This window comes from Suricata suricatta, chromosome 4 (assembly GCF_006229205.1).
Source record: "Suricata suricatta isolate VVHF042 chromosome 4, meerkat_22Aug2017_6uvM2_HiC, whole genome shotgun sequence".
In the NCBI taxonomy this organism is placed as follows: domain Eukaryota; kingdom Metazoa; phylum Chordata; class Mammalia; order Carnivora; family Herpestidae; genus Suricata; species Suricata suricatta.
Window position 1 is genome coordinate 66,231,196 of NC_043703.1, and position 27,603 is coordinate 66,258,798.

General features: G+C 37.5%; 1 protein-coding gene across 2 annotated transcripts; it reads right to left on the reverse strand.

The window, feature by feature from the left end:
- Positions 1 to 1,145: 1,145 nt before the first annotated feature.
- On the reverse strand, positions 1,146 to 27,524 carry RFC3 (replication factor C subunit 3). Of its 2 annotated transcripts, XM_029938621.1 has the most exons (9): positions 27,342 to 27,524; positions 24,042 to 24,179; positions 20,910 to 20,977; positions 18,756 to 18,853; positions 15,191 to 15,372; positions 13,755 to 13,891; positions 13,567 to 13,665; positions 2,539 to 2,608; positions 1,146 to 1,442 (listed from the first exon to the last, which is right to left on the reverse strand). In XM_029938621.1, exons 1-9 carry the CDS (start codon positions 27,426 to 27,428, stop codon positions 1,251 to 1,253), a joined length of 1,071 nt encoding a protein of 356 aa, XP_029794481.1. In that variant the 5' UTR covers positions 27,429 to 27,524; the 3' UTR covers positions 1,146 to 1,250. The 2 variants fall into 2 exon arrangements, with proteins under 2 accessions (XP_029794481.1, XP_029794482.1); XM_029938622.1 differs by lacking the exons at positions 1,146 to 1,442; positions 2,539 to 2,608 and adding an exon at positions 10,139 to 10,499.
- Positions 27,525 to 27,603: the final 79 nt, after the last annotated feature.

The window sequence follows — 27,603 nt, forward strand, 5'->3', positions numbered from 1 at the left end:
TTCATGCTTCCAAGTGCATCATTCTAAATATCAGAAGACAGTCACCATATTTTCACTCTTTGTTTTTTCAAATTAAAAGTCTTAACTCTCCCAACCTCACTTTCCCAGTTCTTTAGTTAGTCAATATCCTTCCTAGCATGCAAGTGCCCGCAGGACTGGGACTTTAATTGGGGACTCACTAATACCCCCAAAACAAACACACCCAAAAAGGTAATCATCTCTCTTAACCTTAACAGTTTTCCATAAGCCTAAAACTGTTGTGTTTTTGTATGTGTGTAGCTGTGTCCGTCAATTAAACACTTCCTGATTGATCACTAACTGCTACAAGAACAGGTCTCCCTGTTTCCTTTACAAAGTTAATTTAACTTCTCAAAACTTAAAATCTTTTATTTCACCTTGTTGGTAGCTTTTGAGTCATGCTTGATGCCCCAAATTAAAGAAACTGTTCACAGCCTGTCATACAAATCTGTCAAGCAAAGTCTTTGTTTCATGAACCGTGTATCTAATGAAAAAATGTTCCAAAGGATAGGATCAATGACAGAAAAATACACTTGTTCATAAAGTACTTTCTATACTAAGATACCTTTGCTGTGAACCACATGATGCATTTTCTTCAAAAATCTAAAACATTTAATGAAAACATGCTTATTTCTCAGTAGCCCACCTAATACGTGAATCACTGAAATAAAACTAAAATTCTATAGTCTCAACAGAAATGGTACCAACAATGTTCTTCACACTCAGGCTATTTAATTTCAAAATTAATCCTTTTATTTCCTGCAAAAAACCCTACAATTCTTGACTGAGAGAATATATGATTAAAGGTAATGACTTGCCAAGCAGAACTGTGTGCCTGTGGCCAAAAAAGGTCATTTAGAAGATAGAAAACGATCAATGTGCTTTTGTCTGTGGTAAATTTCCTCCAGCAGATGAGAGAAAGGACGGAAAATGGGAGGACCAACACTACATAGCCGTATAGCAAATTTTGAAAGTACTTAAACATTAAAATGTTTCTGGACTCAAGTTTCTAAGTTGTGTCCCTTCAATAACTTCAACAGTATAAAAGAGCAATTATTTAAGTATAATAATTAATAGTTCACAGAGAAATTATTACCCCCCCAAAAAAACACACAAATAAGACACTATTAAGTGAGGTTAGTTTATTTTACCTGCAGCTCTTCCAATATAAAATGAATGTAAATGATGATACTGAGACATATTAGGAAGAATTAAGGATAGATGTCAAGATGTCAAAACATCATGCCTTCCAATCCATCCTCCATGAACTTCTTATAAAGTGCCATAAATTTGGCCACAAATGCTTCCAAGTGATAAATGGCTTTGCTACCCAGCTGTAGACGGTGTTCATAGTAAGCTGCCATCTGGGCCACTTCCCCTTTCAGTTGTCCATCACAGTTATGTAAAAGTTCTGACAGAAGGCCCTGAAAGAAAGATAACTAGTAACTTAAATAGCAATCATTAAAAAAAATTGTGAAGTTTTGTGAAGCTATACACACATAGCCATAAATACTGGCATATTTCTATATGTGATTAGAATACAGCTCTGTTAGAAATGGCTACTTACCCTTATAGAAATGGATGGGTGGACCTCGCTCTTTTTCTATTTGGTGTAATTAGAATTTTTTCTTATAAGTGTTCCCATGTAATTTTAATAAATACAAAGAAACCCCCCTGCATTCCCTAACATCTAAATCAATCAATACAGTTGACTTGTCGCTACCAGAGCAAACCTAAAGCTGTGACTTACAATATCCTACAAAGTCTAGACTCTGCCCCCTCTTTAATGTCATTCCCCATGTGCATTAAACCTCACTGTTTGAAATACAGCTGACCCTTAAACAACATGGGTTTGAACTGTGAAAGTCTACTTATAAGAACATTTCTTTCAGTTAAGATCAGTAGTATAAATGTATTATCCTTATGATTTTTTAATAAATTTTCTTTTCTCTAACTTACCTTATTGTAAGAATATAGTATATAATATATCTACATAATGTGTTATCAGTAAGGCCTCTGGATAATAGTAAACTATTAGTAGTCAACTTTTGGGGTAGTTAAAATTTATACAGATTTTCAACTAGGCAGCAGGTCAGGGCCTTACCTACCACACTGTTCAAAGGTTAACAGTACTTGTTCCCCAACTATTTACATGCTGCCCTCCTTTTAAACTTCCAAGTCTCAGTTTAAACACACCTTCCTCACAGAACCCATTGTTGACCTTCCATAGCCCACCTTCCATTACTACCATTTCACCTTTGTCCTTTGTAGCACTTATAATAATCTGAAATCCTTTTGCTTCTTGTTTCCTATTTCACCCAACTAAAATGTATATTTTCTGAAGGCAGGCCCTCCCCAGTTTTCTTCAAAACTCCCCTAATGGTCTCTGGCACACAGGAGAGGCTCAATTAATACTTGTTGAATTAATGAGCTGGATAGAAAAAAATGACAATGTGTCTTAGTACTGCAAAAGTCCAAATTTTATAGGTAAAAATGGTTCAGGATCTGAAATCAGATTACCTTCATTATAATTTCAGGAGGAATACAATGAGTTAGAAGCTCATAAAGTCTTCCACGAACTTCAAGGAGCCTATATAAAACAAGATAATTAATACTTTGTAATGAAAGTAAGATATAATTTTTTCAAGTACATACTGTGCTGTTTTAGTAATGAATTAAATAATTCTATACAGACATTTTCTTAAATGGCTTATCATACTTAAGATACACATTTAAGCTTGTCCGAATGTCAGTTCATTTTTCTAAAAGACAATGTTCAGAAGTCATTTAAGGTCAAACATTTATATTCAGAATTATTAATTACATCAAAATACCATGAAAGTGCAAGATAAAAATTAAGACTTCAGGAATAATGAGGGCTGACATTCACATTACATTTCAACATACTTTTATAACATATCAAGTGAATGTTTATTTTTTTCTCCAGATACCTATCTCAGACATCTAGAAAATGGTCATGAAAAGTTAAGACAATCACTAGTTAATTATACAAGTAAGAAAAGAGTATATAAGCATGATACCCTATATCATTACATACTACCTCAACTGAAAAATAAAAAAGCAGCATGGCAAGGAAACAAACTGGCCCTATCGCAGAAAGTGAAGTACAACAGGTCACAGGCAAGCACAGAATCAGGCTGCCTAAGTTAATATGAACACTCCAACCTCTAAGCTCTTAATTTTAGGCCCTTCTCATGAAAGTTTCAGGCGAGAAATACACATAAGGCATTTTATGGGGTTAAAAAAAAATTTTTTTTTTTGAGAGACAGAGACAGAGCGAGCAGGGAAGGGTCAGAGAGAGGGAGACACAGAATCCGAAAACAGGCTCCAGGCTGAGCTAGCTGTCAGCACAGAGCCTGCCGCGGGGCTCGAACCCACAAACTGTGAGATCATGACCTGAGTCAAAGTCGGATGCCCAACCGACTGAGCCACCCAGGCGCCCCACACAAAAAGCCCTACCCAGGCGCCCCACACATAAGGCATTTTAAAATGGCAAAAAGAAAATGACAAGTAAAATTTTAACTACACATAAAACAACTATCTTTCTCCCAATATATACTTAGTACCCTAAAGCAAAAACACTGTTCTGAATCTTTACCAAAATATCACAGATGTCCCATATTTAGATCAGAGAAGTGACTCATCAAAGATTTATGGGGGTTTTTTGGTGACACCAGGACACTTCCATTCAAAGCAAGTTTTCATTTTTCATTTTTAAATTTCTTATTATTTTTTAAATTTGCAGCCAAGTTAGTTACCATATAATGTAATAATGATTTTAGGATTTAGAATTCAGTGATTTATCACTTATATATGACATCCACTGCTCATCCCAACAAGTGTCCTCCTTAATGCCTTTTGCCCATTTAGCCCATTCCCCCACCCAAAATCTCTCCAGCAACTTTGTTCTTTGGATATAAGAGTTTCTGATGGTTTGTCTCCCTCACTCTTTTTACTTTTCCTTCCTTTGCATTATGTTCACCTGTTTTGTATCTTACATTCCACATAGAAGTGAAGTCATGTGTTTGTCTTTCTCTTATTTCACTTAGCATAATGCACTCTAGTTCCATCCACATTGCTACAAATGGCAAGATGTCATCCTTTTTGATGCCAAGTAACATCACATTGTAGATATATACCACACTTCTTTATCCACTCATCAGTCCCTACTTTGGCTATTGCCACCAGCGAGTGGTGCTATAAATACTGGAGTGCGTGTGACCCCTCAAGATAGCATTCTTGTATCCTTTAGAGAAATACCTAGTAGTGCAATTGCTGAGTCATAGGGTAGTTCTATTTTTAATTTTTTGAGGAACCTCCATATTGTTGTTTAAAGTGATGGTACCAGTTTGCATCCCACCAGCAGTGCAAAAGGGTTCCTCTTTCTCCACATCTTAGCCAATATCTGTTATTGCCTGAGTTGCTAATTTTACACATTCTGACAGGTGTGAGGTAGTCTCTCATTGTGGTTTTGATCCGTATTTCCCTGATGAGTGAAGTTACGCATTTTTTCACATTATGGGTCTCCTAGTCATCTGGATGTCTTTAGAAAGGCGTCTGTGTCTATTCATGTCTTTTGCTGATTTCTTCACTGGATTATTTGTTTGGAGGGTGTTTATTTTGAGAAGTTCTTTACAGATTTTGGACACTAACCCTTTATGTGATGTCATTTGAAATATATTCGTCCATTCTGTCAGTTGTCTTCTAGTTTTGCTGACTGCTTCCTTCACTGTGCCAAAGCTTTTTATCTTAATGAGGTCCCAATAGTTCATTTTTGCTTTTGTTTTCCTTGCCTCCAGAGACATGTCAAGTAAGAAGTTGCTGTGGCCGAGGTCAAAGAGATTGTTGCCTGTTTTCTCCTCTAGGGTTTTGGTGGTTCCTGCCTTATATTTAAGTCTTTCATCCATGTTGAATTAATGTTGTGTATGGTGTAAGAAAGTAGTCCAGGTTCATTCTTCTGCATGGTGTTGTCCAGTTATCCCAACACCATTTGCTGAAAGACCGTCTTTTTTTCCATTGGATATTCTTTCCTGTTTTGTCAAAGACTAGTTGGTCCTATGTTTGTGGATCCATTTCTGGGTTCTCTATTCTGTTATATTGATCAATGTGTCTGTTTTTGTGCCAGTACCATACTGTCTTGATGATACAGCTCTGTAATACCGCTTGAAGTCCTGAATTGTGATGCCTCCAGCTTTGGTTTTCTTTTTCAAAATTACTTTGGCTCTTGGGGGTCTTTTCTGGTTCCATACAAATTTTAGGATTGTGTGCTCTAGCTCTGTGAAGAATGTCAATGTTATTTTGATTGGATTGCATTGAATATGTAGACTGCTTTGGGTATTATTGACATTTTAACAGTATTTGTTCTGATCCATGAGAATGAGAATGTTTTTCCATTTCTTTGTGTCTTCTATTTCTTTTATAAGCTCTCTTACAGTTTATAGTGTATAGATTTTTCACCTCTTTGGTTGGATTTAGTCCTAGGTATTTTATGGTTTTTAGTTCAATTGTAAATGGGATTGATTCCTTGATTTCTTTCTGCTGCTTCATTACTGGTGTAGAGAAATGCAAACAATCTCTGTATATTGATTTTATATCCTGCAACTTTGCTGAATTTATGAATCAGTTCTAGCAGCTTTCTGCTAGAGTCTTTTGGGTTTTCCAAATAGACTATCATGTTGTCTTCAAAAAGTGCAAGTTTGAGTTTCTCCTTGCTGTTCTGGGTGCCTTGTATTTCTTTGTGTTGTCTGATTGCTGAGGGTAGGACTTCCAAAGCTACTCTGAAGAACAGTGGTGAGAGTGGACATCCTTCATCCTTTTCCTGACATTAGGAAGGAAGCTCTCAGTTTTTCCCCAATGAGAATGATATTAGCAGTGGGTCTTTTTAAGATCTTGAGGTATGATCCTTCTATCCCTACTTTCTTGAGGCTTTTTATTAAGAAAGGACACTGTGTTTTTGTGAAATGCTTTCTCTGCATGTGAGAGGATCTTGTTCTTATCCTCTCTTTCATTAATGTGATGCATTGAACTGATTTGCAGGTATTGAGCTAGCCCTGCATTCCAGGAAGAAATCCCACTTGATTGCAGTGAATTCTTTTAATGTATTATTGGATCCAGTTTGCTAGTATCTTCTTGAGAATTTTTGTTCCTATGTTCATCAGGGCAATTGGTCTGTAGTTCTTTTTAGTGGGGTCTTTGTCTGCTTTTGGAATTAAAGTAATGCTGGCCTCATAGAGTGAGTTTATAAGTTATCCTTCCATTTCTATTTTTGGGAACAGCTTCAAAAGAATAGGTGTTAACTCTTCTTTAAATGTTAGAATTCCCCTGGAAAGCCATCCAGCCTTGGATTCTTGTTTGTTGGGAGATTTTTGATTACTGATTCAATTTCTTCCAGATTTGCTCAGTTTTTTCAGATCGCCCTACTGGCATGTTATTGCTCATAATATTCTCTTACTATTATTTGTATTTCTGCGGTGTTGTGATTTCTCCTCTTTCATTTGTGATTTTATTTGGATCCTTTCCTTTTTCTTTTTGATCAAACTGGCTAGAGGGTTATCAATTTTCTTAACTCTTTCAAAGAACCAGCTCCTGCTTTCATTGATCTATTGTTTTTTTGGTTTTGACAGCATTGATTTTGGCTCTAATTATTATTTTCTGTCTTCTGCTGGTTTGGGGCTTTATTTGCTGTTCCTTTCCCAGATGTTTTAGGTGTAAGGTTAGGTTATGTTAGAACTTGAGTCCTTTCATCCTTCTTTAGGAAGGCCCAGATTGCTATATACTTCCCCCTTATGACCGACTTTCCTGCATTCCAGAGGTTTGGGGCTGTTGTGTTTTCATTCTCACTGGTTTCCATTTACTTCCTCTTTAATCCTTGGTTAATCCATTCATTCATTAATAGGATGATCTTTCAAATTTTTTCTTGTGGTTGATTTCAAGTTTCATAGCATTGTGGTCTGAAACTATACAAGGTATGATCGTGATCTTTTTGTACTTGTTGAGGGTTGATTTTTGACACGGTCCCTGATCTATTCTAGAAAATGCTCCAAGGGCACTTGAGAAAATGTATATTATGCTGTTTTATCATGAAATGTTCTAAGTACATATTAAGTCCATCTAGTCCAGGGTGTCATTCAAAGCCATTCTTTCCTTGTTGATTTTCTGCTTAGATGAAATGTCCATTGCTATAAGTGGAGTGTTGAAGTCCCCTATAATAATGATATTATCAATGAGTTTATGGTTTTGATTAATTGATTTCTGTATTTGGGTGCTCCCATGTTGGGGGCATATTTACATTGGCTAGATCTCTTTGGTAGATTATGATATAATGCTCTTCTTAATAGTAACAACACCCTCTTGTTACAGTCTTTATTTTAAAATCTGGTTTGCTTGATATAACTATGTCTATACCAGCCTTCTTTTGGCCACAAATAGCATGATAGATGGTTCTCCATCTGCTCACTTTCAATCTGGGTGTCTTTACACCTAAAAAGGGTCTCTTGTGAGGCGTCTGGGTGGCTCAGTGAGCTAAGCATCCGGCTTCAGCTCACTCAGGTCATGATCTCGCGGTTCATGGGTTCACACCCCACATCAGGCTCTGTGCTGACAGCTAACTCGGAGCCTGGAGCCTGTCTTCAGATTCTGTGTCTCCCTCTCTCTCTAACCCTCCCCTGCTCACACACTCTCTCTCTCTAAAATAAATAAAACATTTTTTTAAAAAGATAAAAAAATAAATAAAATAAAATGGGTCTCTTGTAAGCGGCATATAGATGGGTCTTGTTTTCTTATCCATTATGATACCCTATGTCTTCTGATTGAAGCGTTTAGTCCACATTCAGAGTGACTACTGAAAAATATGAATTTAGTGCTGCTGTGTTCCCTGTAGACTTGGTGTTTCTGGTGATGTTCTCTGGTCCTTCTTGTCTTTGCTGCTTTTGGGGATTTTTTTTTTTTTGGTCTTGTTTCATCATTTCTCCACACCGACTCCCCCTTAAAATTTCTTGCAGGGCTGAGTTAGTGATCACAAACTCTTTTGGTTTTGGTTTGTCTGGAAAACTATCTCTCCTTCTATTTTGAATGACAGTCTTGCTGGTTAAAGAATTCTTGTCTTCATATTTTCCCAATTCAGCACACTGAATAATATGCTGCCACTCCTTTCTAGTCTGCCAAGTTACTGTCAATAGGTCAGTTGCAAACCTGATCTGTCTTCTCTTATAGGTTAAGGACTTTTTTCCTCTTGCTGCTTTCATAATTCTTTCCTGTCTGTGTATTTTGTAAATTTAACTGTGATGTGCCTTGGTGATGGTTGGTTTTGCTTAATCTAATAGGAGTCCTCTTTGCTTCTTGAATTTGGATGCGTGTACTTTCCCCAGATGGAGTAGAAAGTTTTCCACTATAATTTGTTCACATAAACCTGCCTCTTTTTCTCTCTCTTCATCTTCTAGGACTACTATGATTTGGACATTATTGCTTTTTAATAAGTCACTGAGTTCTCTAAGTCTTGTATTGTGCTCTTTTGCCTTCGTTTCCCTCTTTTCTTTTTTCATTATTTTCCATGATTTTGTCTTCTATATCACTGATTCACTGCTCTGCTTCATCCATCCTTGCTGCCAAAGCATTCATTCAAGATTGCACCTTGGTTATAGCATTTAAATTTCATCCTGACTAGACCTTACATCTCTTATCTCCACAGAAAGGGAGTCCATGCTTTTTTCAACCCCAGGTAGTATTCATATTATCATGGTTCTAAATTCTAGTTCAGACATCTCACTTAGTCTTCTGTGGAGTAAGCCCCTGGTTGTCATTTCCTCCTGTTCTTTCTTTTGGGGTTAATTCCTTCATTTTGTCATTTGGGAGAAAGAAAAAAAATAAAACAAAATATTGAAAATAATTAAAAACAAAACAAAAAAATCAAATGAAGAGAGCTAGATACTTGGTGTGTTTTGGTCTTCTTGAAAGAAGCTTGAGAGAATGAAGAAAAAATGGAAAGAAAAAAGTATTAAAAAATTAGAACTTAAAAAATGCATATAATGAAATAGAAAAAAAAATACAGTGAAATAAAATTTAAAAATAAATTTTTCTTTCTGTATCCCAGAAGAGGGAGGAAAAAGCAATTTAAACAAAGACAAAGCATAAATAAATAAACCAACCAGTAAACAAAATGAAACCCAAATGAAGTTAAATTGAGTTTCCCATAGAACTGAAAGTATGAAGCACTCTACAGTCCGTACACTAAGCAGGCAGACAGACTTGTGCTGGACTTCTAGGGGATGTGCCTAGTGGGCACAACTGGGCAGGACTTGGTATAAAAGCTCTGTTCTCCAGTAGGGGATGCTGCTTAGATTATTGGGGTGGATCAGTGTGGTCTGAGTGCACAGTTATGCATATGTGCAGGAGAGGTCAAAATGGCTTCACCTAGCTTCCCCATCTCTAACACAGAAACTTTGCACTCTCAGCAACCCATGATCAAGCACCCCTCCTTTGCCTCAGGCTTCTGTCCACTCCCCATCTCCACTCTGTCCATCAGCCCACCAGGTAGCACCTCCCTCCAGAGTTTTAGCTCAGACGGGGCTGTGTTTCAAAACCTACACTTCATAGACCTCTGCTGAGTCCAGAGGAGGGTCTCAGAGAGCAATGGCCTGCTGCTGGCTTACCCCAGAAAAAGTTTGTGTGATCGCACAGTGGCAGAGGTTCAGAGATTATGGCATATCACAACACAGGACTGGCACCTGGTTCAACACACTCTGATGCCTTTGTCTCAAAAGCAGCAAATGTGGCAGCTATAGAGGTCCACTGGGACCTTTGCCTGTGGGGAGGCCATATGGCCTCTACCAAATGTTCTCCAATCAGGGAACCTGCTTCTCCCCTATGTGGCACACGGACATGTCAGACCCTGATGCCTGCTGCAGATTCGCCCTTTCTTCCTCTCTAGAGCACCGCCAGGCAGTGAGCTCCGGAATTTCTCACTCTGTGCTCTACTGTTTATAGAATCCTAATGGCACTGAGACCCTCTCCTTCCTTTCTGTCACTGGTTTTGGGGACCAGATTTCTTGTTCAGTCACTTGTGTGTTTTCACTCTTTCTTTCTCTCCAGCTACTGAAGAGTGCTTTTCCTGTACTCTCCCAGTGTGCCACATGCTCTCCCCCTTTCCCTATCTTCTTTCCACAAAAACAGCTCCTTACCCTCTGTGGCTTTTCTCTCTCCCAGTTCACCTCTCCACACTGTGTAATGTGCCAAGTTCTGTGACTCAAGTCATGCAGATTGTTGTGTTAATCCTCAGAGCAGTTTCCTAGGTGTGCAAAATAGTCTGGTGCTGATCTACCTGCATTTCAGGGACAAGACAAGCCGGGAACTTCCATGCTGCTCCGCCATCTTGCCTCACCTGCTCATCAAAGATTTCTTAAAAGTAGTTCAGACCCTCTTCCAGGGACTCCAAGAATATGAAGCTGCGCCACAATAAAATAACGCTGAAAGAGGAACCAGCAGCTTTTGAGCACCTGCTATGTACAAGACACTGTGACATATTATTTTACTTAAGTCTTCACACTAGCTATGAGTGGGCGCATTATCTCCAATTTTTTAGATGAAGAAAAAAAAACAACAAAGGCTGATAGTTTAAGTAATCTTACAAAGTTGGCTATAGAAGAACCATGACTTAAGAACAGATCTGCCTTACTCCCAAATCCATACCCCTCCAATGTTTGCCAAAGCATTTATTTAACCTCCTCCTCTATATGAGACTCATTGCAGTATGTTATTTACACCTTACAACACCATTCTTTTACTGAAAAGAGAAGTTAAGCTTCCATATAAACTCATGTCATTGAGGCAGAATTTTAATTCACCTCTGATTCTAAAGGTCTTGATCTTTCTTGGACATGGTAGTATTATCTTAAAAAAAAAAAAAAAAGGCAGGGTGGCTCAATTGGTTAAGAATCCAACTCTTGGTTTGTTGATTTAGGCTCAGGGTCATGATCTCATGGTTCATGGTTCAAGCCTCATGTCAGGCTCTGCACTGCCAGTGTGGTGCCTGCTTGGGATTCTCTCTCTCTCTGCCTTCTCTCTCTCTCAAAAATAAGTAAACATTTAGAAACCAGTAACCCTGATTATTAAAGAGTAAGAAACAGACAGATACAAATGACAGATAATATTAAATCATTTTAGGTAATCTCTACACCCAACATGGGGCTCATATTCACAACCCTGACATCAACAGATGCGTGCTCTATCAATAGAACCAGCCATGGACCACAAAATCATTCTAATAATTATGCATAGCGTTTATTTTTAACTCAGGATATGTTTCCCTCTACAAGTGTTCTATGCTGTGTGCATTTTGTGCATGTTACATGCATCTTGTCTTACTTAGTCTGAGTTCATCTCTAAAATGACTTAGTTCCTTAAAAATGAACATATTCTACATTTTCTACCTTTGTGGCATTATTTCTCAGGGACTACAAGTGCTAAAGAGTGCAAATTCTTCTGTCAGAGAAAAATGGTATTAGAGAACTGCCTGTGATTCTTAACTGAATGTCTGCAAGTAAGCAATAATCTCCCCAAATAGTAATCTATAAAATAAAGATAGTAATAATACTTTTCCTCATAGAACTGCTCTATGAATTAAATGAGATACCACAGTGTAAGAACATAATAATTGCTCACTAAAATTAGCTGCTATCCAAATTAGAAAACTATAACTTCTGTAAAATAAATCAAATAAGAATCAAGACTAAATATCACAGCAAGTCTAATGGGTCAAAAATGAGAAACAATTATTTGGTACTGTGTGGGCCAACAATCAGAATGACACCAGCCCTCCTAGTATTTCTGGTCAATTTCTGAAAGCTTTGAAATTGAAATTTCTTTTTTTGTACCACAACAAAATCAATTCCTACAACTGTTAGTCTTATCAGGAAATAACAACACCTCTTTTTGAACAAGTTCATTTGTAAGCTGCCCAGCTGGAAGAAGTAGCAACTGCTAGAAGAATTAAGGAAAGCAATGATCAACTAACGTCTTAAGAACACAACTAGTAATTATCAAATATTACAATATCTGTACCTAGCTCTCTTAAAATCAGGAAAGTTCTACTATTGCTACCACAAAGTTTTCTTCTTTAAAATCAGAAAACAAGAAAGTCATCTTCAATGCGGAAATATTTCACAAAAGTAAAAGTCTCCTCAAACATGCTTTTTTGGAATTTTTTCTCTTTAAAGGCTCAGATTACTTCACTGCTTAGCAACATTTTATAAACTGGAATGCACACTTTTTCCTAAAGTCAAATTCTTTTCTGAAACGACTACTTACAATGTTTGGCACTTCTTAAAAACTATTAAGTTCTTCAATTAAAATAACTGAATTACAGGGATTCAAAGCAAACCCTGATGAAATACTAAGTACCCATTATGTATGGCCATCCATCTTCACTAATCTACATGGTAGTCAAAGAGTACATGTTATAATCCTTTTAAAGAATCTCTACAAAATCTAGACTTCATGAGATATATTACCCAAGAGGAGAAACACGGTATATTTTTCCCACAATCATTTTCATATAAACCAAGGAAGCTTAAATTTTAGTAGATGAACACTGTCCAGTCTGTTTCTTAAAGTGATCAACTACCCTCTCTTAAGTCCAAAGATGGTTTCCCAGGTCTGAGAGGCATTAAGCATAGGAGGCTACATGTCAATGAGCCTAAAAAACCTCTGGGCTTCGCAAAGGTAGTGTGGGCCTTAAGACTGCCACTCTTGATTTGGAGAAAAGCAGGTTGCCTTTCTCAAAGTTGTCATAAACCAAAAAATTAATGGCTGAAGTATTTTCAGTGTGATCCACTACTGAATGATAGACCCACAGAAGTAAATGGAAACAACTGTTCAGCAAATACGTCACATAACACTTCCTACACAGTGGTGGCATATACACAATAGTATTAACAGAACTTATCATCATACACCAGTACAGAGTTCATATATGTTCTCTAATCATTATCAAATAATCTTTTTTGCTCTTCAAAGCAAAGGCACAAGTATTCCTGGCAGGGTCATAACAGTATCTTAATTATATAAATGAAAAAGTTAAAACTCCTTAAGATAAAGTTACCTGTTCAGGGTATTTAGCTAAAAATCAGTAGAAGTCTAATTCAGAGCCTGGCGTCTTTCTAAGATATGATGTATCAATTATGGTTATAGTATTTTTCTTTTCAATATTAGAAAGCTAAGCACATTGAGCTATATATTAAGTGATCTGAGAGTCTGAAAGGAAAACTAAAACTTCCAAGATCTGTTTTAATTTATATATAAGTTCCATATACACATCAATAGCTTAATAAAAACCATGATACTACGTACCAACTATTCTGAACCACTAAACTTCTAAAATTAAAATCCGATTTTTTCTTCAAAAGTTTAGTATTCAGATTCAAAATTTAATTATAATTCTAAATGGCACTGGTGGCAGTATGAAACAGCTAACCCAAAACTCAGATTACCTACTTGCATGACGAGACTTTTATGGTCATGTTTGAAACTATTTACCTTTGTGGAGTCTGCTGACTGACAACAGCATTGGCAGTCTCCCTGAGATACACCTCCCAGTCTGCTTCAGGGATTTCTTGATCTGCAGTAAAAGGATATCTACATGATGAAAAGAGAACACAATGAATTACATGGAAGTGTGCTTGTGTCCCAAAATGTTTCCTGTGGTAACCGCCTCTTCCACTCACTGTTGCACTCTGCAGGCCTCACACATAAGTAGGGCTTTCCGGAGATTCCTGCAGGACTTCTCTGCAAGTCTCTGAGCCAGTTGTGAAGGAAGATTCAGACCTTCCTTCTTACACACAGTAGATAAAACGTGGCAAATCTACAAAAAAAAAACCGTTAACAAAAACGGGCAATGTGTCAGCACACTGAAGCAATTTCTGTTGATAACATCTTCATAGACCCTAGTTATTTATTCTGTCACTCCCTACCCTAACCCACAGGCTCCTTTAGCAGAAAGCCAGGGGTCTCGTCTAGCTGTCGGTAAGAGGCAGCAACTGCTCCTGCCAACGACCAGAGCTGGTTTGAGCTCCAAGCCTGCCAGCCATCTTGGAGCTGTGGGGAAACACACAGGCCTCAGGTCTTTGACAAGGACACCAATCACAGGGCTGCCAAGGAGAGCTGCATAGGCTGAATTCTGCATGACTAGGAGGTGTTTCTCCCATGCACTATGATGCGATGGTCCTCGGGGTGCCTGGGTGGCTCAGTCGGTTAAGCCTCCGGCTTCGGCTCAGGTCAGATCTCACGTTCGTGGGTTCGAGCCCTGCGTCAGGCTCTGTGCTGACAGCTAGCTCAGAGCCTGGAGCCTACTTCCGGTTCTGTGTCTCCTTCTCTCTCTGCCCCTCCCCCTCTCATGCTCTGTCTCTCTCTGTATTAAGAATAAATAAAACATTAAAAAAAAAAGATGCGATGGTCCTCACAGGAGTGGTGTGAGACCTGGTAGTCCTGTCTTACAGATCCTTTTAACTATATTACACTCAAAATTTTTACAGGTGAAACTTCTAATAAAGTTACTTCACCACTTTGCAACTAACACAAGGTGACATATTATTCCTACTTTGCATAAAATCACCCAAAATCTATTACCAGCGGGAAATTCGCTTATTGTGAGATATTTGCATTTTTACTTTGGAAGTGTTAAGAATGATAAAAGAAAAAAATATATTATGTTGTTTCAGGCTAATATCAGTCCCCTAACTGGAAACTAGGTATTGCCACATTATCTCCCTGCAACCTCAAGTCTCCTCCAAAGCCAATTAAATCAGCTTGAAGTAGAATAACTAAACAACTAAACAACTTTAGTCACTAAATAACTAGCCCTTACCTAGTTTAGTAAAGCTCATAATACATACTTAAGGTAAAAAAAAAAAAGACTTAAAAGGAAGAACTTCTTAAACACTGATGGCATATATGCAATATTCCTAATAGAGCTTATCACCATTCTACATTTTGATATCTGGTATTTACTACTACACATATTGGTTTATATTTCCACTAATGGTATAAGTATTCAGGCCAATACACTTCACTATGTTTTTACAAAACAAACATAACAAAGATGTACACACAGTACTCACAGAAGCTGAAATGAATTATTTCTTAAAAGTTTCACTTGACTTACGTCTTCAATGCTGGGAGCAGGCACACGAACTGCCAGGCACCTACTACGAATAGGTGCTATCACTTTAGATGTAGAATTGCAACACAAGATCAATCTGCAAGTGGACATATACTTTTCCATGGTTCTACGCAAAGCATGTTGAGCGTCTTTGGTGAGTTTGTCAACCTCTGTCAATAATACCACTAGTCAAGGAGAAAAAAAACACATTTTAACTTGAGTATCTATCTTTCTCTTCTTTCTGATTATTTGCAGTAAAATCCTAAATAAGAAGTCTGATATACTACTCTCCCCTTTGGCAAAGACATATAAAATCTCAGGTATGGCAGAAATTATTTATTTATTTTTAAGTTTATCTTGAAAGAGAGAGAGAGTGTGTGTGTGCAAGCAGAGGAAGGGCATAGAGAGAGGGAAAGAGAGACTCTCAAGCAGGCTCTGTGCTGATTCAGGGCTCAATCTCATAAACTATGTGATCATGACCTGAGCTAAAATCAAGAATCAGATGCTAATAGCACAGAGCCTACTTGGAATTCTCTTTCCCTCTCTCTGTTCCTCTCGTTTGTGCTCGCTCTCTCTCAAAATAAAAAATAAACATTTAGGGGCACCTAGGTAGCTCAGTCAGTTAAACAGCCAACTTCAACTCAGGTCATGATCTCACAGTTTGTGGCTTCAAGCCCCGCATGAGGCCCTGTCCTGACAGCTCAGAGCCTGGAGCCTCTTTCAGATTCTGTGTCTCCCCCTCTCTCTGCCCCTCACTAGTTCATACTCTGTCTCTGTCTTTCTCTCAAAAATAAAGATTTAAAAAATTTTAATTAGAAAAAAAACATTAAAAAAACTATTTTTAAAAATTCCAATCAAACTTAAACACCAGGTTAAAATGAAGTTAAAGAGGTTACTTTTTTGTAGAATTTACTGCAGCTTTATTTATATTTATATGAACTAAAAATCACCAAGACAGGGAGGTACTATGCTGTATTTCCCCAAAATGTTTTGCCTCAGGGGCACATTTCTGTGGAACATTTTAAATCTTATCATGACTAGGAATATACTTTGGAAAATACTGATGCAAAAAACAGAGCCAAAAAGGAATAAAGACATCTGGTCTCAAGTACAGTAAGACTCCACCCAGACATAATAAAAGATTGACTTTCAAGTGTTTCAGGAATACTATGTAGTTAAAACTGAATCTAACTATTTATTGTATCTTTCATCATATTAAATTATTTCTAGAAGATGGCAATGGTAGCAGTGTAGATTTGAATCTCTCCCACAAAAGCAGAAAGATTACAAGACCAAAGACTCATGGACAACATTGTATCAAAACAAAGTGACAGGTTTTACCTAAGAACCCCCCAATACAAACAAGTGAGAACAAGCAACTGTGTGTGGGAGGAAGTGGCAAGAATGTACTACGTCTCTGACAGCCTTTGGTTAGAGCCCAAAACCACCTGCAAGAACACACTGTAAAGTATAGTGGGACAATTTGAGAACAGCACCCACAGGGTTCAATTTATGGGTTTGAGCAAAGGATGCAACAAGGTTTGACAAGAACAATACACTGAAAATAACAAAATGAAGCTCCCTTCCAAGATAATCCTTCATAGTGAGGAGAAATTCTAGAGATAGAATCCAAATGGAATAGAACAGGAAAAATAGAAAGAAGAAGATTGATCCCAAAATCTGACAAATAGCACCTAATAGAAAGAATTATAGACCAAATGATACAAAAATAAGTCCTTCATAGGCAGAAAATAGTAGCATATTTTAAAAATTAACACATCATGACCAAGTAAGGTTTACTCTAAAAAGAAAAATCTTAATACCACATTCATGGATGCAGAAACAGCATTTGGAAAAAATGTAACACATTCATGTTAGAAACACTCAATAAAATATAAACTAATGCTTACTTTCTTATTTCTTACTATGATCAAATAGTTACAGGGGCCCCTGGGTGGCTCAGTTGGTTAAGTGTCCAATTCTTGATTTTGGCTCAAGTCATGACCTCACAGTTTGTGAGTTAGGGCCCTGCATTGGCTCTGCGCTTCCAGTGAGGCGTTTGCTTGGGTTTCTCCCTCTTCTCTCTCTACCCCTATTCCACTTGAGTGTGTGTGTGCACGTGCACTCAGGTACTCTCTTCCTCTCTCTCTCAAAAATAAATAAGCTTAAAAAAAAGAAATAGATACACCTCAGGTCAAAATCCAACAACTAAATGGGGAAACTCTTAAGGCTCACCTTCCAGAGTCATGACGAGGGTGTCTACTATCTTTGATGCTATTAAACACTACATTGGAGGTATTGTCAAACATAATTAGATAAGAGAACATGTTTAAAGCTATATAAATTAGAAAGGGGAAAAATTATCTCTATTTACAGATAACATATAAATACATACATGAAAATTCAAAAGAAACAATGGAAAGGCTATTACAAACAATAGAAAACTGTCATAATATGGTAAGATATAAAATTAAGACACAAACGTCATAGCTGTCACATATGTAAACAAAAGTTACAATATACAACTCCATGTACAGTAGCAAAAAATAAATAAATAAATGTAATCTTATTCTGAAATACAGTGAACTAAGGAAGAAAGATAGTAAGCTAAAATATGCATAGGCAATTCACAAAACAGCAAAATGAGCAAGGAACAAAAAAAAATTACCACACTAAAGAAAAAACAATTTATCTTCTCCACTCAAACTGATAAAGATTAAAAATAATTAACCATAATGGTGATAAATATCAGGGAATAATGGGCACTCCCAAGCACTTCTGACGGTAGTATAAATCTGCCTTTTGAACGAAGAATTTAGCAAAATTTATCAAAAGCATTGAATGCTGGCATATTTATAAACACAGAATCTTCTTTAAGAATGTATACCTATGTGCATATAGGTAATACCGGAAGATAATGACAAAAATGTTAATGGTAACTGTCTCTGAATGGCAAAATTATATTGATTTGGTTTATTTAAATATTTGTTAATAAACATGTAAGTTTGGTCCTAGAAAGAGTTATTCTTTTTTTTTAATGTTTATTTTTGTGAGAGAGAGAGTACGAGCGAGAGCAAGCAGGGGAAGGGAAGAGAGGGAAACACAGAATCTGAAGCAGGCTCCAGGCTCTGAGCTGTCAGCACAGAGCCCAACATGGGGCTCAAACTCATGAACCCCAAGATCATGAACTGGGCAGAAGTTGGATGCTTAACCGACTGGGCCACTCAGACGCCCTGGAACAGTTCTTCTTAAATCATGTTAGTTCTTATTTTAAATAAAGTATTTTCTTTATTCATCTAGTTCTAAAATAACGAATGGGTGACATAAATAGTCCTCTTTCCACCAAAATACAATTCCATTAGGCTACACGCTCCCACAAGGAGAGAGATCATGCCTGTCTGTCTAACTCACTTTTATATCCAAAAATAAGAGAGGATTAATGCTTAGCATAGAACAGGTTAATAAATATTTGCTAAATAAATAGAATTTATGTTTCCCACTTCATTTTCTCTTATACTCATTACGTACCATATCAGTATCTGCTTTAAAAGAAATGTTTATCACATACCTTTAAAATCTCTTTGAGAGTTTGTTTCAAGTTGCTGTGACTGTGCCACTGTTTTCAGCATCTCCTGAATTACTACCCGGTCACTATTTCCAGCATCACTACAATACAAAAATAATGGTAAATATAGATTTAAGTATTTAGAATGTATTATGCCCTTAATCTGTTATTGTAAGAAAAACACTGAAGATCTTAAGTGGTTAAAATGTTTATCAAAATTATTCACACCTAATTAAAGTCACGAAACTTTCAATGTAAAATATTTTAGGTTCATTAAAATATAACAATATTCTAATATTCAATTATAATTTGATAAACATCAGTGAAAACAGTAAACAGTTCTTATATTAAGTTTACTGTTACTTAAAAAGACCAATAACTGAGGCACCTGGGTAGCTCAGACAGTTGTGTATGGACTTCAGCTCAGGTCATGATCTAACGGCTCACGAGTTCAAGCTCCGCACTGGGCTCTGTGCTGACAACTCAGAGCCTGGAGCCTGCTGCAGATTCTGTGTGTGTGTGTGTCTGTCTCTCTTTCTGTCCCTCCCCCACTCACACTCTGCCTCCCTCTCTCTCAAAAATAAACACTAAAAAAAAAAAAAAAAAAGCAATAACTAATACTTAAGTTTATCAAATACTCTAACACTTCTATACCCACTATAGTTAGTACCTACGTACTAAGCATCTAATTTCCTAATCATCTATAGTTACTCAAAATGTAAAAGTAACTCTGAAACAGAAATTTAACCTCCATTCCTCTTCTCCATCCCCCAAACAGTAAAAGTCTGAGAAAGCACAAACTTAGACAAGTCTTCTCCCAGCACTAGCATGGAGCTGATTCAGGGTCTTGGCAAAAAGATGGGATTCGCAAATGGAATTTAAAATAGAACTCTGTAAGCTATTGACTTATTATAAGCATTATCTGTCATTTATACCTACATTATTGCTTTAGCACTAAAGTCCTGCACCTCACAAACCAACATAAAGTCACATGGTTAATTTAGGCTGTCAATTTCAAACATCTGAAAAACAATCAGTTCAATCTCTAATGGACTATTCTTGATACAGAGAAACTCAAGATGAGAAATAAAGCAAAACAATCACTTTAGTTTATTTTCCTAAATAGCCATCAAATCTTTCTCAGTTCACTAACATTATATCAATATGCTTGGAGTGCTTCTCTTATGATCATTTCCTAGTCAAGAATCCAAAACATATCCCTTCTGGCTATGGAACTGCCACTTTTCTCTACTTTTCTAATCAGACCCTTTCCCACCAATCTTTTTTCTCTTAATTTTCTTGGACATATCTAAGGAAAGTAATAATGTCTGTCTGCTAGAGTTGTTTTGAAAACTACATATAATAATCCATGTAAAGCTTCTCACAGAGTGCCTGTTACTGAATACAAATTAGCTTATAACTATATTCTTCCTGCTCCATTCAATCTTGAAATAGATGTTCATCCTCATCTCTGTGCCACTGCCCAAAAAGGTAGCCTTTGCCTGAAGATGTCCTTGCTTCTCTTCTTCAAGAACATACCAGGCCCTGGACAACACTGAAGCTTTACTCAACTTTGCTCCTAAGACAATCACTTCTACACTATTAAGCAGTACCACACTGCCTTGGCAAGAGTTTTCAATGTGCCTTCCCAAGGGAGTCTAATATTAAGTCATGATAAATAATATAGACATTGGTTGGTGGACTATTATAACACATTCTAATCAAGAAATGGAAACGAAGGAGTGGCAAAAAAAAAAAAAAAAAAAAAAAAAAGATTTGGTAATCCAAAACATAGTCTGAAATATTCACTCCAGACATTATAAAATTCTTAGACATACTCTACTTTGCTCATCAGTTCTGCCTGAGTCAATATATCAAGAATTTAATGACTATGAAATGTACTTTATATAAGACATTGAGTTCTATAGAGCAAAAAAACTTAATTATTAAACTTATTTGACTCAGAAGTCAGAGAAAAGGGAGAGTGGAAAGGTTATAGTCTTCCTATCTCACACTGGGCAGCTTTACTTTTATCTATTGTATACATAGTGTTTCCACATGATTCTATTTCAAGAATGGGTTCTACTCTTAAAAAAAAAAAAAGAAAGGAAAAGAAAAAAAAAAGAGAAGACTTGTTTCTATATAGTAGAAACGTACCTGGGATTAACTTCAAGGTGATAATTGCTCGCAATAGTGCTAATTTCAATTTTCTTTTTAGATGGAGTCTGTGGACAAAGAAAATAAATGTTTTACATGTTTACTTATTGGTCATTTCTTCTCTTTTCTGTATTTCACTGTTGTTTTTCAAAATAACAATTTACACGTAATAAAAAAACTTCAGATAATTACCACGAATACTTTAACTTCATTAACCCCATTCTTTTCTCTATGTTCAGATGAATGTGTTCCTACATAAATTGGTTCATATCACACATCACATTTTTATTTTTTCCTCTATCTCCAGAAATCTACAGGCCATCCCATTAAGAGCAGCCCATCATGGTAAACAGTCTGCCTATGTCCCTACACAGACTCTTCCATAGCACACAGAAATAAACATATATGTACATATGTATATATTATATATATTTTACATATTTCTATAGTGTTAGTGTTTCTTGTAAAAAAACAATTATAAAAAAAGAGACAATCATATCCATTTCTCTGTGTTTTACTTTTCCTAGTTAACAATGCATCTACACAATTCCCCTCAGATACCAGTATAGGTTAGTTGCATATCTACCTGTAACATGGATGTCCCAAAGCCAATGACACCAATGGGCATATTGCTTCTTGCTTTTTGACATCCCAAACCATCCCCCAATTAACATCCTTCTACATACATCTAAGGTACTGACTTCAGATCTATGTAACAGATTCTCAATAAAGGATTTGCTAGATTCAAGGGGATAAGTTTACTAAACTTTCATGTGTTATGTATGTATACTGTATGTGTATATATATATTATAATCAGCCTATGTCTCAAAAATGTCTAACAATTCAGTTTTCCACTGGAAACAAATACTCTTGCCTAACATTCCCTTCTGCATATATCATGCCTTCAAGTTCTACCAATTTGATAACAGACTCATTGCTTCTCTTCAACTATCAAAAATGACAAAGATCTTTACACACATTTATTGGCCATTTATAGTTCTCTCCTGTGTCTCTTTCATCAGTTTTTGACCAAGTTGACTTTTATTGTCAATTTGTAAAATCTTTTATCTAACACATTTCTTTCAAATATTTTTGACAATCTTTTATTTTTCTACTTATTCCTGTACATTATCTTCTGTAATAGAAACCTATAGATTTCATATACACAAAAGTACATATTTCTTTTATCACTTCCATGTTTTCTCTTTTTTTTAATTATTTTTAATTTTTTTTTTGAGAGAGAGTGCAAGCAGGGAAGGGGCAGAGAGAGAGGGAGACATAGAATCCGAAGCAGGCTCCAGGCTCAGAGCTGTCAGCAAGGAGCCTGAACCAGGCTAACAGTGAGATCATGACCCAAGCTGAAGGTGGCTGTTCAGCTGACTGAGCCCCCAGGTACCCCTTCCACGTTTTCTATTAAGAGGTATCCTCGACCCGCAGGCTGCTCATATAGTCTAAGAAATTTAGTGCTTCATATTAACATTTAAGTCTTTAATTCATCTGGATCTCATCTCTATTAATTATGGATCATAGAAATTCAACTTTATTTTCTTTGGAGGAACTAATTATACTAGCACACCTTGCTGACTCAGACTTTTAATACTGATTTGAAATAGATCTTCCATCATATTTTTGGGCTCTCTAATAAGTTCGACTGATCAAATTCTCTATTCCCATGCCAATATAATGTTGTTTTGGTTAAAACAGCCTTACAATATGACTTAATATCTCATAGCACAAGTCCCACTTCACAAATTCTTTTCATATAGTCTCAGAAATATATTCTTTCATATGTACTTTCAAATTATTTCATGCAATTAAAAAAAGTTGGATTTTAATTCTAATTTCATTGAAGTTTATACTGTAACTCGGAAAAAGACATTTTAAAATATTAAGACTCCTATTTGTGAACTTGCTGGATTTTCCATTTGATCAGCTCTTGTCTTTCCCCCCCTTTTAAAAGGTACTACAGTTTTCTTCCTAAAAATCCCATGGCCTTTCTTATTAAATTTGTCCCTGCATATTTTGTAAGAATTCCCACCAGGATGTACCACAAGCCACCTTAAACTCAATGTGTCCAATACAAGCTCATCAATATTAGCCCCAAATCCATTTATCTTCCTAAAGATTCTATTAATAGTGCTACTTACATTCCAATCACTCAACATTCATTTTTTCAGTGCCTAATAGGTACAAGATGCTATACCAGAGGCTATGAAGGATACAAAAATGAGTAGGACATGTTCCTGCATAACTTTGAACAAATCAAATCTTGTTAAAAAAATGTATGGAAAACTACAATAAAGGCAAAACAAAGTAAGTACTACAAAGTATAAACTATGGGCTAAAGAAGGAAAAACTAGGGGTGCCTGAGTCGCTAAGTTAAGCATCTGAGGTTAAGCATCTAACTCGATTTTGGTTCAGGTCATGATCTCAAGATTCATGGGTTCAAGCCCTGCACTGGAATTGAATTCCTGCTTGGAATTTTCTCTCTCTGCCACTCCCTTGATCGTGCTTTCTTTCTCTCTTAAAATAAATAAATAAGCTTAAAAAAAAAAAAAAGAAAAACGAATTCTAATGGGGTTGGAGAGGGGTACATCAAGAGGTATGTCATCTCAATCTTAAACGTTGTCTATAAGGAGAGTATGAAAATGCGCTGCATGGTACAGGCTGCAAAGCTCAGCCAGGGCACAATCATGGGAACCTTCTGAACATCCCAGAGCTTCGTGCCGCCTGGTCAAATCAGTCAGCTGTCTAGTCTTTTCCAAGTTGCTTGATTCCACATTTAAGATTTTTCTCAAAATCATTCCATTTTTCCAAACCTACTGCTGCTTTCAGAGTAATGAACTGTAGAGACTTAAATTCCAGTTCCACATGAGGTACTGATTCACTAGGTAATCTAAAATAAATTCCACCACCTACATTTTATGCTAAATCTGCAGTTGCTCTATTTCCTCTCTAACATAACTGACTTTGTTCTGGTTTCTATAAATAAGTAGGTCTCAATCCCATGCATCTAGGTTATCTGTGAAATTCTTACTTAAATCACACATTGGATGGAAATGGCCAGGGCCATGGGAATATATATGATAAAGACTGAAAACCCCAGCTATAAACATTTGCAAAATGCTTACTGTGATGGTCTGATGTTCAATTCTTAATTTTTCCACTCCAACACCATAAAGTTCACGTAGAACACACATAATCCTTGTCTTTTTTCCAGCACCTGATGGTCCATACACTAACAGGTGAGGGAAATCACCACACTGCACCTGGAAAAAAAAAAAAAAAAAAGGAACAGCAGTCAAACGACTGCTCTCGGTAGAATTAAACTACATTTTAGGTATCAAATATTTCAGGTCTCCACCTTGAAACTTTGAAAATATGCATATATGAGCATATATAGAGACTTTCATATTTATTTATTTATTGAGAGAGAGAAACAGAACACAAGCGGGGGAGGGGCAGAGAGAGAGGGAGACACAGACTCCAAAGCAGGCTCCAGGGTCTGAGCTGCCAGCAGAGAGCCCAACATGAGATTCAAGCTCACAAACTGTGAGATCATGACCTGAGCTGAAGTCAGATGTTTAAGGACTGAGCCACCCAGGTGCCCTGAGAGTTTTTAACGTTTTTTTTTTGTTTTTGTTTGTTTGTTTGTTTTTGAGATAAAGACAGCATGAGCAGGGGAGGGTCAGAGGGAGAGGGAGACACAGAATCAAAGCAGGCTCCAGGCTCTGAGCTAGCTGTCAGAGCAGAACCCCACGTGGGGCTCAAACCCATGAACCGTGAGATCATGACCCTAGCCGAAGCCAGAAGCCAGACGCTTAACCAACTGAGTCACCCAGGCGCCCCCCCCCCCGAGAGTTTTTAAAATTAATTCTGAAATGTTGATTATTTCCCTAGTATTAGTTTTATATACCTAGCATAATATATAGTACATAGATACAACACCTTATGCTAGAAAGCAAGAATTTCCAAACACAGAGCGACTGTCAAAATCTCCTAGAGAACTTTTTAAAATAACTGATTACTGGACCCCATCCATGAGATTAACATTCAGTAACTAAGATTGATACCTGTCTTAGATTGGGCTATAGTCTCTTTGATAAGAATTGGGCATATCTGGTTTATTTGAAAGATAAAAGAAAACTTTGTAGGGGAATAAGAAAGCAAAGCAAAGAAAGGAAGGCAGCCAATGAATTCATTATCTGCTTAACCACTCTGGGGATCTGTGGTTTAATCCTACTGGGGATACTCTTGAAGCCAGTGTAAAAAACACCACAATGGGGGTGCCTGGGTGGCTCAGTCGGTTAAGCATCCAATGCAGGTCACGATCTCTCATGGCTGGTGGGTTCGAGACCCACATCAAGCTCTGTGCTAGCAGCTCAGAGCTTGGAGTCTGCTTCAGATTCTATGTTCCCCCCTCTCTCTGCCCCTCCCTGCCCACCTGCTCCAGAGCGCTCACTCGCGCTCTCTCTCTCTCTCTCTCAAAAATAAACATTAAAAAAAGTTTAAAAAACACACCACATTGTTAACCCACCCAAAAGGTGGGGAAGCTGGAGTATAATACACTGTCTCTCATCAATCCTTTGATGCAACCTGCTTAGGAAAGTGGTTCAGATTAAGGAAGAGCATTAATGAGCAGGCATTTCAAGTCTGCTTAGGGGTGTCAGCAAAAGAAAGCCTTCAAGAAGCACAGATCCTGTAAGCTGGAAGTCAACCTGTGCGCACTTACCAGCTAAGAGCAATGGGATGGGGTAGGGCACTGACAGTGCACAATAGAGTACAAGACTGTGTGCTTAAAAAAACAAAACAAAAACAAAAACAAACAAACAAAAAAACCTTCCCAGGTGACTCTGGTGACCAATCAAGATTGGGAATCAGTGCTACAAAGGCTAAAAAAAACCCTGAGAACACAGACCTCAACCTTAGAGGCACAAAATCTTGTGACAAAAGTTCCTAAGAAAGCATTATAGAAAAAGTGAAATAAGTATCTTAACAGAAGTGATTATTGCAGTGAATTTTAATACTTTATAAACTCATTTATGCCTGGCACTGAAAAAAAAAAGTGTCAAAGAAAGGAACTATTCACCTGAAACAGTGCATGGAGACTAGCAGGTGCTTCACAAATACGACATTTTTGCCTTTTGCCTTTTAAACTCGATCTAGCCAAAAATTAAGGGTATGCTTTAAATGTGCCAGTTTTACTAAATTGTAGATTCAGTAGTAAAACAGGTGAACAGTTTTTAAAAGCAAACCAGTATATTAAATTTTTGTCCAAAATAGTTACTCCAAATTCTGTATAACAAAATAGCTATAGAAAATAAAAGGTAACATTTGAGTAAGAAAATCAAAGAGAAATCTATGGTAAGAAACTGCAATTTGTCTAGAAATGAAATATACAGCTTTAAGAGATTTTAAATTATCATAGATGGAATACCAATCAATTAAAATGGGGGGGAACCCTCAACCTCAGAATACTATCAACTTTGCCAATGACTTTAAGGCCAGAGTTCCTTTTTTATTATTTCTCATCTTTTTTAAGTACTTAACAAATAGTACTTGTAATTGAAAAAAGGTGGGTACTGAGGAACCCGAGAGCTGAGCAAAACACTTCCATCAGCAAATGGTACTACTTGGTTCTAAAAAGGAGTGGATAAATAGCTTACCCAGGCACTAAATTTTCCCCAAGACCCTTCTCCCCTCTCCATCTCCTAAGATTCCGTTCGCGTCTAAAAAACATTGCCCTTAGACACGTCTACCAACTACAACACGAAAACACACATCACGAAGGAGAAAACGAAACAAAAAACTTCTATAGGGGAATTAAACTCAGGGACGACCTAATACAACCTCTTTTAGAATTAGAAAGGCCCTCTGAAATTACTAAATACAACATCTCCCTTTTTGTAAATAAGGGAAGTGATACTCGGAAATTTAAAGTGACCCTGTTAAAAAGTAAAGTCAGATGATGTCCCTTCTCTGCCCAAAACCTTCCAAGCTCACCCTCTGAGAATTTACTGCATCTGCACCTCCCCCCGTCCCGTTTCCGACTACTCTTCCTTCCGGCCCAGTACCATCCCGCCACACTGGCCTTCTGGAGGTTCCTAGAACAGGCCGGGCACACTCCTGCCTCACGGAAATTGAACTTGGCTGTTGCCTCTACCTGTTCCACTCTTCCCTCATTTCCCTCTATTTAAAAGCTCTCTCACTTCGGGGCTTAGATCAAAGGACAGCTCTGACGGAGGCCTTTCACGTTTACAAGCACAACCCCCGCTCCCCCCATTCTTTCCCCCTTCCCTGTTTCATTTTTGTCCACAGCATTCAACACCTTCAGAAGAGGGTGAACGAGGCACCACTCCTCAGGGGCGCGAAACCCCCGAGAAGGGGGCCTCCCCTCTCCCCGCTCTCCCCGCCCCGTCCCGCGGACTCGCCAGGTTGCGCAGCTGGGCCGCCTGCTCCTTGTGATAGTCCAGGCGTCCCAAGGAGCAGGGACGGTACTTGTCCACCCAGAGGCTCATGCCGGCTCGTATTCGCGGGATCCGCCGCTTGAAAGTCCCGCGCGCGGGCGCTCGCTCTGCCCGGACGCAGAGACAAGTTCTCCCGCGAACGCCGAATCTCGCGACGTCACTTCCGGCCCTGGTCGCGAACGCGACCAAAGAACTAAAGAATACGGAAGCTGGAACGGGACAGTAT